The sequence below is a fragment of the Mytilus californianus genome, unplaced genomic scaffold (assembly GCF_021869535.1).
Source record: "Mytilus californianus isolate M0D057914Y unplaced genomic scaffold, xbMytCali1.0.p SCAF_5, whole genome shotgun sequence".
NCBI classification, from domain to species: domain Eukaryota; kingdom Metazoa; phylum Mollusca; class Bivalvia; order Mytilida; family Mytilidae; genus Mytilus; species Mytilus californianus.
The window spans coordinates 23,027,461-23,042,259 of NW_026262701.1; the positions used below are offsets into that span (position 1 = coordinate 23,027,461).

Consider the following 14,799-nt stretch of genomic DNA (forward strand, 5'->3'; position numbering starts at 1 on the left):
TCAGTTTTATAATTTCCAAGTGCATTTATTGATTGATTGATTTGGTTGCTATGGTGATATCCTTGGTTACTATGGCCATGATTTTTGTAACAGAAATATGTTACACAAAAGTGTTGCAAATAATAATAAGGACTGAGAGTTGACCTATTCTATTTCTATTTATCATGAGTATTTCTTACTATCTTTTTCAATGAAAATTTGGGGAGAGTTATCTCTCCTTCTTGAAAATTCGAAAAAATCAAGCAGAAGGTGAAATATTTCTTCAAAATGCAAGGTGACCCTATGTTTTTTTATTATTTTCTTTTAGATCTATATCTTGGCTACAATTTTAAAGAAAATAAGAAAAATCTATCTCATAGAATTTTTTTCTCAACTAGCAAAAGGATACAATTGCCCATTTCCCTGTAATATCTATGTAAAAAACCTCGAAAATACACAATAATTTGGATCAAGATACTGTCCAAACGAGGACGGTGACCCCAAATTCTTATTGTTTTTTTCACAAGAGCATTTCATCAACTGCATTTACACAAAATATAAAAAAAAATCTATCTCAAGAAATATTTAGTGTTGATCCACCTGAAGTTAACTTTAGAAAATTTTAGCAGACCTGCAATTTAACGTTATCCTTACCACAACAGACCTACGTCTACATTTTTGGGACTGCTGCAGACCAGAGCAGACTTGCGAACAGGTCAGTTTGACCAGACCTGTGGACAGGACAACATGACCAGATCAGATCTGTTAACCTATCCTGTGGACAAGTCTGCTATTTGACAGACCAGTTATGGGTCAGGTCTGCTTTTTGATCGGTCCTATGGATATATTTCTTTTACTAAATTTGTTGATACATGAGTGTGATGATATTTAAATGATATTCATCAATCAAAGCAGTCCTGTTTACTAGTTAACTTTATATCATGTTAACTTTATCTTGGAGCAGACCAGACCAAAGTTAACTTTTATAAGAACAGGTCTGGTTCGACAGAGCAGTCCAGATCAAGTCTTCTTTTTAAGTTATTATGAATTCTGTCCTAGAACCGATCGGAGCAGTCATAAATCCTGTAACCGCTAAATGTCTGTTTTTTCCTGTCCCAAGTTAACTTCCACCAGTCATAAAGTCTGGTCATCAAGTTAACTAGATGATCAGGTAAGGACTTTACCCATCTGTATGTCCTTTGGTCTGTCGCGGAAAAATTGGTTCTTTGACAATCATACCACATCTGCTTATTGATATTGTTTATACATTAAACTATTCAACGATGCAAAGATCAATATTTAGCTTATAATCTACAGACGTATTTTTTTTTTTATAAAAAAATTCAACAGTAAAGTTATAGGATTTTCTGTTTTTTGTTTAACTGACAGTTTTTCGATAGAAACGAAATTCAATACAAACATACAACCAGAAAGAAGCTAGTTTAAAAAAAAAAAACATCTAAATGTTTACCTGTATGGCCTATCACTTGAACTTCTGCTAAACTGAGATAACCTTTACCGCTTCTCAAAAGTTTCACATGGCGGCCTGAGATTGGGCTCTTGCATGTTAACATTATTACTTGTCCAGTCTTACCAGGTCCTTTGAAATTACTACAAAGTTTCATCTGATGACGATTTTGTCCAACTGTAACCGCTATATTCTTCAGCCGATTACCTGAAAATTATCAATATCAAGAATCTATATCAATTGTTCAAAAATGGAATTCTAAGACTTCAATCTGTCAGTGCCAATCATCATATCACCGATTGTATTCAATATAGCTAGTAACATAAGCAACACGACGGGTGCCACATGTGGAGCAGGATCTGCTTACCCTTCCGGAGCACCTGAGATCACCCCCAGTTTTTGGTGGGGTTCGTGTTGCTTAGTCTTTAGTTTTCTATGTTGTGTTATCTGTACTATTATTTGTCTGTTTGTCTTTTTATTTTTGGCCATGGCGTTGTCAGTTTGTTTTCGATCTATGAGTTTGACTGTCCCTCTGGTATCTTTCGTCCCTCTTTTAGTACACTCCTTGTAATGACACACATTTCAGTATCGAACACATTTTACTTCAAAACCAATTTTTTTTAAATTTTTCCTAAAGTATATTTGTCTCATTGATCATCAACAGGAAGATTAATTCCAGATTCTAAAAAAGCTGTATTCGATTACCAGGTTATGATATAGTTGATTTTTCCTTTGTTTTATTTGAAAAATAAATACGATTCTTGACTGCACAGGTACATTATTCATTATGAAGGCTGAAAACAAAGCAGACAATTTTACAATTTAAAAAAAAAAATAGAAGTCTTTATCAAGAAGAACGATCCCATTAGAATAAAGTCTTTTGCTCTATTTAAAAAAAGCAATAGTGCGGTTAATGTCTGTTTTTGACCAAAAGAAATAAAACTTTTCATGACTTCTTTAAAGAGGAAGGGCAACGAAAGGGCCAAACTTAGCTTTAAATAAGACTGTGATATCAAATCTTAACAATCTTTTCCCCCGTTTAACTCACATTAAAGGTCTATTTCCTGTTGAAAAACACTGACCACACACGTCCACAAAAAATAAATTGGTCATAAAAATATGGAAATTGACAAGACACACATCCTACCAGATAATTACGGTGGTTCATGCAAAATCTGCAAATATTTTCCAAAATTTAGTCAAAACTATGAGTTTCATCGTACGATTGCTCATTTGTGTCGTCATATATGACATCATTGCTGTTGTTAAATGTCAGAACTTGTAAAATTTCTATTCATGAGAGATTTTACATTTTTTCTCTCATCAAATTTATACTTGAATTGCTGAAATGAATAACATGGAGTTTAAGAACCAAATATGCCTCTCTCCCTTAACAGAAGGGAGTACTTTCACAAATAAAAAATACGATTTTTTTACAGTTCTCTATCCATGTTTCTTTTTATGAAACAACTGAAAAGTCAAGAACTTTCAGAGAAGCCTTATTATGACTGTTCATTGGTTGATTTATAGTTGGTTATTTAACATCCGGTGGAGAATATTTCAGGCGTATTTAGGACGCGTACAAATAACATTTTAGAGAAATGTTAGTGAGCTAGCTCTAATACCCCTCTCCTCCATATTAAATATCATTTAAGACAGTAATATCTGGTTATGGAAATCAATTCTTAGCACGAATGACCTTCATTGTCGATCAAATGACCTGAAAATCAACATGTATCGTCCTCTTCATTCATTTAAAATATATGACCCCATATCGAAGAAAGGTTGTTATTCCATATAGGTGTCAAGACCACCAATACATTCACTTCAATTTGAAACATATGTGAAAGTAGCCCTTCCCTGACAAAAAAAGTGCTTATAATGTCATTGTTTACTTAAACTAATCAACAAACTTGCAGAAATGAAACTTTTAGTGAAAGAAAAATATATGTAGACCATTTTGAGCAAAAATATACTTCTCCATGAGTTTGCATTAAAAATTGAGGATTAATGCGCTCCCTAGTATACACACATCTTCTTATTTATATCTAAGATTTCCAGAAAACCAGGAGTTATTTTTAGTAGTACTTGATTTCCAAACAGTAGTATTTCATTACAAGACTTTAAACATTGGTTAAACATTGGCATGTAGAATGTTGATACAATTCAGGATATACCTGCTTTCTATGAAGTTAAATTTAAGGTAAAATATCTAAAAAGCTGTTAAAATTGGAAAATTTGATTGAATAGATAGAGATTTTACATTGGTGGTCTGACACCTTTATTAGCCAATGAAACCGCTTTTCAAATTTCAGTCTTTTTTAGTTTCTTTGTTCTTGACATTAGACAGAGTGACATTAAAAACAAAATAGATCGTACTTTCATTAAATGTGACTATTTTTCCAAGCAAAGTTATCACAAGGGCTCAGTTAGGAAATTGTTATTCCAAGACAGTATTGTATTTAATTATTAATATCCTGACAAAATCTATGTGCATCTTATCACTTTATAGCATTTGACTTCTTTCGACAGTCAAAGTTTCTGTAAATGGTTTTAATTTGTTTGAAGGTGTTATTTTCGATGAATCAACACTTCATTATTAAATGATATAATGTTAAGATTTTTTCTGAAGATCATAAAAAGTACTAAACATCAATTAAGATAATAGTTTGATGATTTACCTATTGTCATATATAGAAATGTCTAAAATAGTGTTGCTTTTAAAAAGTTCAAAAGTAAACACTCTTACCTAACTCACGCGAAATTATTTTGAATCTTATCACAAATATATGTTTCTGACTCCTTACCACAGCAATTTTTTCTGTTAATAATATTGATCTGTTTCACATTAACTGTTTTTCCCAAATCAACACTCCAATATGCATTGTTTTCGTTCTTTGTGTGTGTAAACGTGCTTTCCTTTCCATCAACTGCTTTTGAAGCAGCATATTTTGAATGCAATGTTGAACTCTGTGCTGCTTTTTTTCCAAGGGCATAGTTATATCCTGTGGGAAAATTGATAAACATTTACAAATTAACATATGGATATAAATCTTCCAGTAGATACAATATTCGAGAGTTTGCATTTCCCATCATAATGTCCTTGATAGAGAGTTGTTTCTTACAAGGTAGCTATTCAATCAAGAGTTCTAAGTGTTGAAGTTGAAATCGTTACTGAAGAGTTGGTTGATCGTCATTGAACATTTGTTTCTCATATGACGATGATATGTTTCGATTCTCGTAACCATTATCCCATCTTCTTTTTACAGAATGAGACCTACAGAATAAGACTTATCAATGGGTTTGTACTTACATGAGCAACACGATGGGTTCCACATGTGGTGCAAGAAATGCCTACCCTTCGAGCAAGAAGAAATGGATGCCTGTCACATATTTGAGTTGCTCAAGTTGACATTTTGTGGACGTCGTAGCGCGAATTTTCAGTAGATTTTACCTTTTCCAGTGGATACTTTTTCTGTTGATATACACTGTGAACGTTTTGTGTATATTTAAATGTATTTAGCTATGTCGAAAAACGTGCATAATGTCAAATCATAAAAAATACAAATTGTTAAGTTTCTAAAAAAACTTGTAAGATTGCTGCTGCTATTTTTGCTATTGGGTGCAATTTTTGTACTCAGTGTAACACTTTACCAAAGAAAAAGGAAATCACTTTATTTTATAACGTTAAAACATTTTTTTGAAATACTTGGAATATGTTAATTTGAAATATTGCGTCTTGTATTTGAACGATAAGTAACACATTCTTAATTCATGTTTTCATTTCAGTGATCTCAAGGTATAATTTCTTTTGACCAATCACAGATTTCGAGGTTTTCTTGTAACAATGTGCTATTTCCATGTTTTCTATTACTTGGTTATACACATTTAGCGTAACAATGACAAAAATGTCAATATAATTACATGTATTTTTAACAACTAATGAATAAATCGTTATGCAATTGATGCATATAACGTCACAGTACCCAAATTGAACTGACGAAAAGCGTTGATTTGAATCTTACACACGCTTACTAACAAATAAATACTTGGATGGAATTATATCTTATTATAACGTGCTCATTTTATTTCTCAACAAATGCGAAAAAAAAGTAAATTAACGAAAATACCGAACTCCAACGAAAATTCAAATCGGAAAGACCCTTATAAAATGGCAAAATCAAAAGCTCAAACACATCAAACGAATGGAAAACAACTGTCATATTCCTGACTTGGTACAGGCATTTTTTTATGAAGAAAATGGTGCATTAAACCTGGTTTTATAGCTAGCTTAACCTCTCACTTGTATGATAGTTGCATAAAAATTCCATTATATTGATAAAAAGTGTGAACAAAACAAACAGACATAATAGGTAAAAATGTCAAAAGTAGAAGTACAGCAGTGGGGGAAATTGATAATTTCAAAATTAAAATCGTCTCGTTTGTCATAGTATGTATCTTTTATTCTACTTTAGATAAAGCCGTTCTGCCAATGTTATTAATTTAAAACCTGCTTTTAGGGAAACTGTTGACTACAATAGTTGTATTAGTAAAATGGAAAAAAAGTATAAACAAGAAGCATACAAGCACAATATACATTACCACTTATTTACATCTTAGGCACGTCAAAACGTTGGATCGCATTTGAAGTTAATCTCAGTAAATCAAGATATGATCGGACAGGTGAGACAGACAACGTGATTTCTTAATGTCCTTATTTCGTTGATGGACGTATCAAAAACTCATTTCTACAAGAGCGTTACCATAATTCTTGTAACAAAATAAATGAATTTTACTTGTAACAAATTTAGAGATTTGGTACAGGCCTTATCTTAGGGCTATTCAATTAAAATTCAAATAGGAGGGGCGGAACGCCGACGATATTTTGGTCAATAGGTGGAAGGTTATCAACATAATTGTATTCTGGAGGGTGGTGGTCCCAATTTAAATTCATTTCTGTTGGTGGGGGGTTTCTGAATGATAGGTTAAACATATTGTACCCCCTGTTTTGAAGGAATATTCTCATGAAAAGGTCGTCTGAATGCAAATAAAGTATGCAGACCACTTATTTTAAGCGTCCGTTTGTGTCCCTGTCAAACGCGACGAGCCGGAAGCAGGAAGAGTTATCTCTCGGAGTCGGAGTTATCTCCCCGATCCTGACACAGTGCTCAATGCTCCTGCTACTCTAAGAAAAAATTATCCTGTACTCCCATCTTCAATGAACAACATACAAATCCTCGGGGTTTACCCATTCACATTTATTTACATTCACATGGTTGAACAAGGCGAACATCGTATGACCAAGTTTCTTCAAATAGAAAATAAAAAATCATATGCAAACTGTAATTGCAAATGCTTGGCTGTACCTTAAATTGAATATCTATATCCAAATTAAATTAATAGAAACAGTAATCCTGCAAACAAGTCAGGGTCACATCCAAAAATTGTGTGTTTACATTGTTGGGAGCCATGTGCTTTTTGGCGGGAAAATATGGGAAATCCCTAAATTAATGACTTCACTGAACAGCTGAGATTGGAGTGCCATTTAAATTTATTTAGATAATGCATACTATCTGAGGAAAGAGTGAAACTGCAAATACTTTATACTTACTTTACATACATTTATTTTTATTATGCATTTTTTTTATGGGGGGGGGGGGGGGGGGGGGAGGAGGGAGGGTGTTATTATATTGTCATTTTATATTAATATGAATTGTACTAGTCTGAACAGACTTGTTTGTCATATGGCTTTGAAATTCTGCAAGACTCACTGTGGGTTTTCAGGTAACTGAAATTAACTCTAAATTCGTTTTGAAAGGAAGCTCCATGAAATTATAAAACTTCTAAATTTACAGGTATTGCATGAAAAGCATTATATGGATCCCCACTTCTCCCTGATGTCAAAATAATATTTTGTTGAATACAATTTATAATAACTTCAAGTATCCACTCTCCCTTGTATGCCGTCTCCCCACAAAAATATGTGTGGGTGAATCCAAACTATGCGATCCCTAGAAAAATATTTAGTTTGGCAGAGACAATTAGATTTTTATTGCGCATGTTGCGTGGGTGGCATTGTAAATTTTCAATGAAAAAAAAACCCCTAATTTTGCGGGAAAACCTGGCTTTGATACACAGGAGAGTATATCATCTTGCCCAACATTTGCCTATTGAAAAAAAAAATGTATATTAGAAATACAAAAAAAAAAAAAAAAAAAAATATATATTGTGCCTACCAAAAATATTTTATGGCTCGAACTAAACTAACAGGCCCAAACTCTGAAACATCGAATGGTTGGTGCCAACCAGTTTCCCCACCTGAAGAATACGTCGTATCTGAAAATGTTATTGACAGCTTCAAAACTAAAATGGGCCATAATTAAAACCGCACCCCCTTTTTAGGTCACTTAGAGCTATTGCCTCCGTGTTGCATCTGTCCTCTGCTGCTCCATACCATTGTTACAACTGTTACATGTTTAATTTTATATTTTAATAGCAACAAAGCTAGGTACACATTGTCGGATTTTTATCAGAAATTAGATATGTTAGATAACAGCTTTGTCATACACGAACTTTTAATTTTGTTCTCTAGGTAGGGGTCTTGGAAGAAAATACATATTCTAGGTGGGAGTATTTTTTTTAATCTTTTCCATAAATGGGGGGTACAAAAAATAAGTACCATTCCACACAAAAATATTTTATGGCTCGGACTAAACTCCCAGGCCCAAACTCTGAAACATTGAATGGTTGGTGCCAACCAGTTTCCCCACCTGAAGAATACGTCGTACCTGAAAATGTTATTGACAGCTTCAAAACTAAAATGGGCCATAATTAAAATCGCACGCCCTTCTTAGGTCACTTAGAGCTATTGCCTCCGTCTTGCATCTGTCCTCTGCTGCTCCATACCATTGTTACAACTGTTACATGTTTAATTTTATATTTTAATAGCAACAAAAATTATAAAAAAGTTTACATAGTATATTCTTGATGATAAAGTTATGATCATTGTTGAATGTACTCGTTTTAGCAATCAAATTATGAGTAAAATAGCGATAAATAAAATGCCGACTCTCTACATGAACATCCCGTCTCCTTTTATATACAATTTATAAACCAGTTAATATTTTCAAATTTTTCTGATTCAGTGTTTCAGAGTTGCGTTGAATTGTTATGATTAATTTTTAATTTTGATAAACAAAAATTATTGAAGAAACATTTAGATAATTATGCATAAGTAATTCATACTTATGGAAATTTCAAATGACACGGATAAGTTGAACAATGACACAATGCTCCATTAATATTTTATCCAATTACATTCATTTTGTCACTAACTGATCAGACCTGGTTACCAAACCAAAATATACGTTTAAATGCGACATTTATCTTGTCATGCTTAAATATTTTGGTGAGCATTTCCTTGTCTGTACAAGCATGTCGATAGTCACTTATTCAAATTCTTGCTTTGAAATACTGGAAACAACTGGTTTCAAGTTTGCATTTGTAAAAGGGTTATTGTTTCTATGTATTTTGGAGTTATCTTCATTCACTAACTGTAGAGCGGAAAATGTGAAAAGTATGCCTACGGGTAAATGACATGCAATTTTTCAACCTTTTTTGTCTAAAAGACAATAGTGGAAATTCATTAATCATTTAATAGAAATGAGACGTTGTTTCTTACCAATTTGCTTCAGGCTTATTTAAAGTACAAAATAGGAAATGCGTAATTAGCGGTTAACTATCGACAACAGACGACGGAGCCCAGTGAAGCCAATAGATCACATTTGCCCTTTGGACCTGATTGGCTTAAATGGGCTGCTCTTCATAGTTCTGCTTTTACCCATGATTTTTGTTGAAGATTATTTTGCACTTTCTTTATTTTTCTGTGCATGTTTTGTAGGTTTTTTTTTCTCTGTTCCTCCATTCTTTTTGGCCTTGATGTTTTCCGTCCTTCATCGACTTATGGCCCTTTATGTCTATTCTTTTAAATATTACAGAGTTGTTGTTCCAGAGTTATGGGACTTAAGTGGTCGAAATTAAAAGACAAGCTTATTAAGAGGCTACTCATTTTCAATAAACACTAATATATCCAATTGCTTGACGAGACGGCGTGCCATAGGATATTAATTTAATTTTGAATCTATATTGAATTACAGAAAAATTGGGTTGACCCACCTCCAAAAGATCCATGATTCTGTAATGAGGAGTACTCAATTAATGCTTAAATCCGCAACCGTAAAAATCGAATAACTGATGTTTCGTTTTATTTCCAACAATTTAACAATAGTTCATGCATAATATTGATTTTTTTAAGAAATGAATGCCAGAAAAAAATTTTAATTGCTCATTTTTAAAAACCGATTTTTTGGTAACGTCGTTTCCGCAGATGTTACTTTTTACATTGGAAACTTCATCTGTTGATATATACTGTGAACATTTTGTGTATAATTAGATATATTTAGCTTTGTCGAAAGACGTGCATAATGTCAAATAATTAAAATACAAATTGTTCAGTCTCTAAGAAAACTTGGAAGATTCCAGCTGTTTTTTTAACTAAATGTGTGCAATTTGTGTACACTACTGGACGAAAAAACAACTGTCCATACCAGTAACAGTGGTTCTATGACTGATAATGTTTGTTAAAGTTGTAACAGTTGTTAAATTTCACTGTTGCAGTTATTTTGTAACTGTCCCAACTTTAAAAGTGTTTGTCTATAACATAAATCGACTGCAACAACGCTAGAAATAACTGTCACAGTCATTAAAGGACTGATACAACTATTTCAAAGTTGTAACAGTTAATTTACAATTGTCCCAACTCGAAAAACGTTGTAACAGTCATAAATAAACTGATTAAACGCCTAAAAGGTTGTCACAGTCATAATAAGACTGCTGCAACCATTTGAAAATTGTAACAGTTATTTAATAACTGTCCCAACACGGAAAACGTTGAAACAGTCATAAATAAACTGTTTAAACGTTGAAAAGGTTGTAACAGTAAATATATGATTGCTACAACCATTACATAGTCATAGCTAATTTATAAGTGTAGCAACTTCCAAACATTGATCGTCATTAAGACTTAAAAGTCACGGATACAAAATTTCTGACAGTCAGGGATAGGTTAAATTATTTGTAAAACAATTTTACCGTATGCAATATAAGGTTGTGACAAAGAGATACAACTATCACACCCATTTAATACATTAATTTTAGAAAGAAATTGATTTTAAAAAAAATAGTATTTTGAAATATTTGCCGCTGAACATTTTGGTATTCCCCGCTTTTTAGTGAATGTGCTAAATTTATATAATAATTTAACACTCCCTCGCCTCTCATCTCATTCTGAGACTACTATCAGTCTCATCGAACAAAATCGGAACCAGCACTAAATACCTGCAATTTCACACAGGACGGTTTTATTCGCATTTAAAACTACTAACAGATAAATCGAAAAAGTGTACCCAATATATTTGTAACCAAATGTATCTTTAACTGTATTTACAGTTGACAATTTTCAATATTATCTAAATAAAAACTTTTTTATTTTTTTAAATTAGTTAGGTGTGAAATCATTCATGAATACAAGGTTGTCTTCAATACCCGTAGTTTTACGAATCACATTACTTCATAATAACGGTTAATATACATGATATACTGTAAACCTAGCGGGGAACTCCGAATATACACGATTGTCAAACTTATCCCCATATTAAACTGCTTAATTTTTTCCCGAGGGCTTATTTTACACACTTATTTTGAGCTTTTATTTGGGGCTACATTTTTTTTCTTGCAAAATTATAAATATTACCGTTACGGTATTAACCATTTTGATTTCTATACATATACAAAAAAATCAAAGCTATGATGAACATTTAACGCATCTTTTGCAGCTATGGAAAAACAAAAATACTCTTAAATCTATCTAAATTTAATTTATTTTACTATATTTCATTTTTGAATAATTCAATATTGACTGGACTTTGTACTGTATATTGTAACGAGTGGTCTATTTGAAGTTCAAATGTCCTTGATAAATAGCACTTCGGCATTCATTCATGATTGATTGAGGTAAAAATATTATCACTTGAGATCATTCATATTTTCGCCGGATTTTTTTCTCAACCAATTTACCAAAAGTATTTATGAATAGATGGACGTACTATACAAGACCGACAAGATAACTAGCGCCAGTGAAAGTTGAAATGTTCAAAACAAGAAAACTCGCATTGTTTCAGACAAGGAAATCAAATCTTCTTTTATTTATTCACATAACGGTTTAGAACTTGTTGTATTCTTTAGACTCTGGTCTTGTTAAATTCTACAGACTGACGTCAGATTCTCTTTTGTGGTTTCAGTTGATCAGATGTCGCACTAACCATGCTAACGTTTATCCAAAATATTTTCCTATTTCCATTTTTTAAATTCAATTTATTTAATCATATAAATACTTGTATATATATTATTCAACCAGTAAAGAAAAACAATTTTACTAGATGTAATGGAAATTTTAAAATGGTCACATTTATAAATTAGGCAAATGGGTCCATTATTCTAATTATATTCATCTTCAATCAGTGATGAAAACAGTACATATGTATTACCAGCAGAACTTATTTGGGCACCCCTTAGAAAAAAAAATCATTGATTATTTAAATCATACATTTTTTTTACTCAGTTTAAAAGAAGGGTGGACTGAAAATAAGTTTTCTGGCCCTGGTCTGAGTGAAAATATATAATCTGGCTGCCTATATGTTGGAAATTAATATTCTGACCTTATCAAATTTGCCAATTCAGTTGCTAACTTCTATGTCATAGGGTTTTCGGTGAAAAATTGTCTAATTTGTAAACAAGTACCACATCATTTTATTTATTAAATAATGATCTTATTAACAAGATTGCAGTTCTATTTAACATTGTTGTTTCGATATTTTAAGTAATTATGATTTCAGCCCTGTATCACCATCAATGATCACTTGTTCTCCAATGGATGAATCTGTCGTAAAGTTTTCACGTGTTTAGACGTATAGATATATGTTGACCTCTAGATTGATATTTAGTTGTTGTTGGGTTGATGTCATATAGTAGCAGTTTACTCAATTTCACCAGTTTATTATCATATTTTTTAGTCTATTTGTCATGTTTGTATTAGATAGGCTTTTCACACCATGCTATATATATGTATAATGTACAATCATAGTCGATACATTAATTCTAATTGTACAGCCACAACAAAATGTCCAATTCTCATCCCTTTCTTGAAACCACTTTTGTATATTTTTTTTTTCATTTCAGGTTGGTTTTTTTCTTTTGCTAGAAGTTTTAAAATCATAGCAAATTAAAACCCCCAAAATATGCTTCCACACATAAATATTATAATTAAATCATAACAAACCTGACAAACAGCTCACTATTAGTGCATAATACATGTATGCCTTTGTAATGCTTATTGTGTATATTGAAAATGTTGCTAAACATCTTGGGATATATATTTAGAAGGCATTTATTCAAAAGCCGATAAAATGGATTTGTAGAAAAACATGAATAACATGAATAAGGGCAGAAGCCTGTTAATATTGGATCACCTATAAGTCTTTGGTAAACCATAATACATTTGTCATCACTCATGTTTCAAAGGGGTCTGTAAACATGATAAAATGGGAGACATCAGAAATGATCATCCAGGAACAATTTTTTCAAATTCTAAACATGCTTAACTGTAATTTTGAGGCCCTATATAGCTTGCTGTTCGGTGTGAGCCAATGCTATGTGTTGAAGACTGTACTTTGACCTATAATGGTTTACTTTTTCAAAATTTTTTACTTGGATGGAAAGTTGTCTCATTGGCAATCATACCACATCTTCTTATAAAATTGAGAATGGAAATGGGGAATGTGTCAAAGAGACAACAACCCGACCATGGAGCAGACAAGATTTTTTATATCTATTAACTGACCCAATTTTATTGCCAACTGATTGTTTTTTGCTTTTGTATATAAATCAAACTTGGGTTTCTCATCTAAACTTGTTTACATTGTGTTACATCATCCAATATGGCTAGGCCTGTTATAGGTTTTTCATTATCATGATTATGTGGTACTGATTTTGCTCATTGTTGAAGGATGTGTTGTTACTAACAATTACATCACTTGGTCTACCGTTGATGGTTGTCTCATTGAAAATCATACCACATCTCCTTATTCTGGTTATTGTACATTCATGACATTATACATTTTATACAAGACTACAATATTATCAAATGAATTATAACAATTGTTAATAGTTGTCCGACTATTGTTAACAAAAAGCAGCTATAATCAACATGGAAGACATGATCAATGGTGATGTAACAAGAGTGACTGTGCACACGCTGAAATGTCATATCTGCTTTGCCTACATGTAAAATTCATGTTGAATGTAAAAAATGTAATACATGTATGAAGGTTTTACTACATGTACAAGTATCACATAAACTTTCCATTATCAATTACCTTTAAAAATGAAGTCATGGTCAAATTAACCATGCCAGACAGATGATGTACAACCTACAAACTGACATTCCATACCCAAAATTAAGTGGTTTATAGTATCTGTGAAATAGACTTAACATCCAAACCATGAAAATTAAACATTGCCCAATGATTATGAAACATGAAAATGAGGTCATGGTCAGATTTAAAACCTCCCAATCAAACTTGTACAACTTACGAAAATATCCAATACGCCAAAAATAGTGATCCTATACATGTCATGCATGTACATGTACATGTAGTTTATAGCATCTGAGAAACATTGGGGAAATAGACCAAACCACAAAAACTAAACATTGTTCAATGAACCATGACATTTTCATTGAGGTCAAAGTCTGATGCAAGTCTTGCAGTTAGATATATTCACCTTACAACCATTTCATACACCAAATATAGTTGACCTACCATTCTTACTGCTTTTAGTATCTGAGAAACAAACTTGACAAAGTAACTGAAATAACCTTATAAATCACTGATCCATGAAATGAAGTCAAGGTCAGGTTAACCTTGCCTGACAGACAACGAGACATGTAGACCTTTCATGATACCTATATATATATATACCATATAAATTTATCCAATTACTCATTACACATGCTATACATGTACATGTAAGAGAGTATTTCACTGTATGACTGTTCAAACAGTAATATTTTTTTCAAACAGTCAGTGAACCATGAAAACAAGGTAAAGTGTAACGGACAAGTTACTAACAGAAACTTCATAACATAAAGAAGTATCCAGGTCTTTAAGCTTCTAAAATGTACCTAGTGAAGCTTTATACAAATAGGTTACGCTGTAGACGCTGCCAGATTGTAATAC

The 14,799-nt window shown here is 32.3% G+C and overlaps 1 protein-coding gene across 6 annotated transcripts in view; it reads right to left on the reverse strand.

The window, feature by feature from the left end:
- LOC127703040 (uncharacterized) overlaps nt 1–14,799 on the reverse strand; it is a 925,706-nt gene that overhangs the window by 371,208 nt on the left and 539,699 nt on the right. For all 6 annotated transcript variants that reach the window (XM_052207424.1, XM_052207422.1, XM_052207423.1 and 3 more), the window contains one exon: nt 1,451–1,492. In XM_052207424.1, coding sequence (XP_052063384.1) covers nt 1,451–1,492 — 42 coding nt within the window. The remainder of the gene's footprint in view (nt 1–1,450; nt 1,493–14,799) is intronic.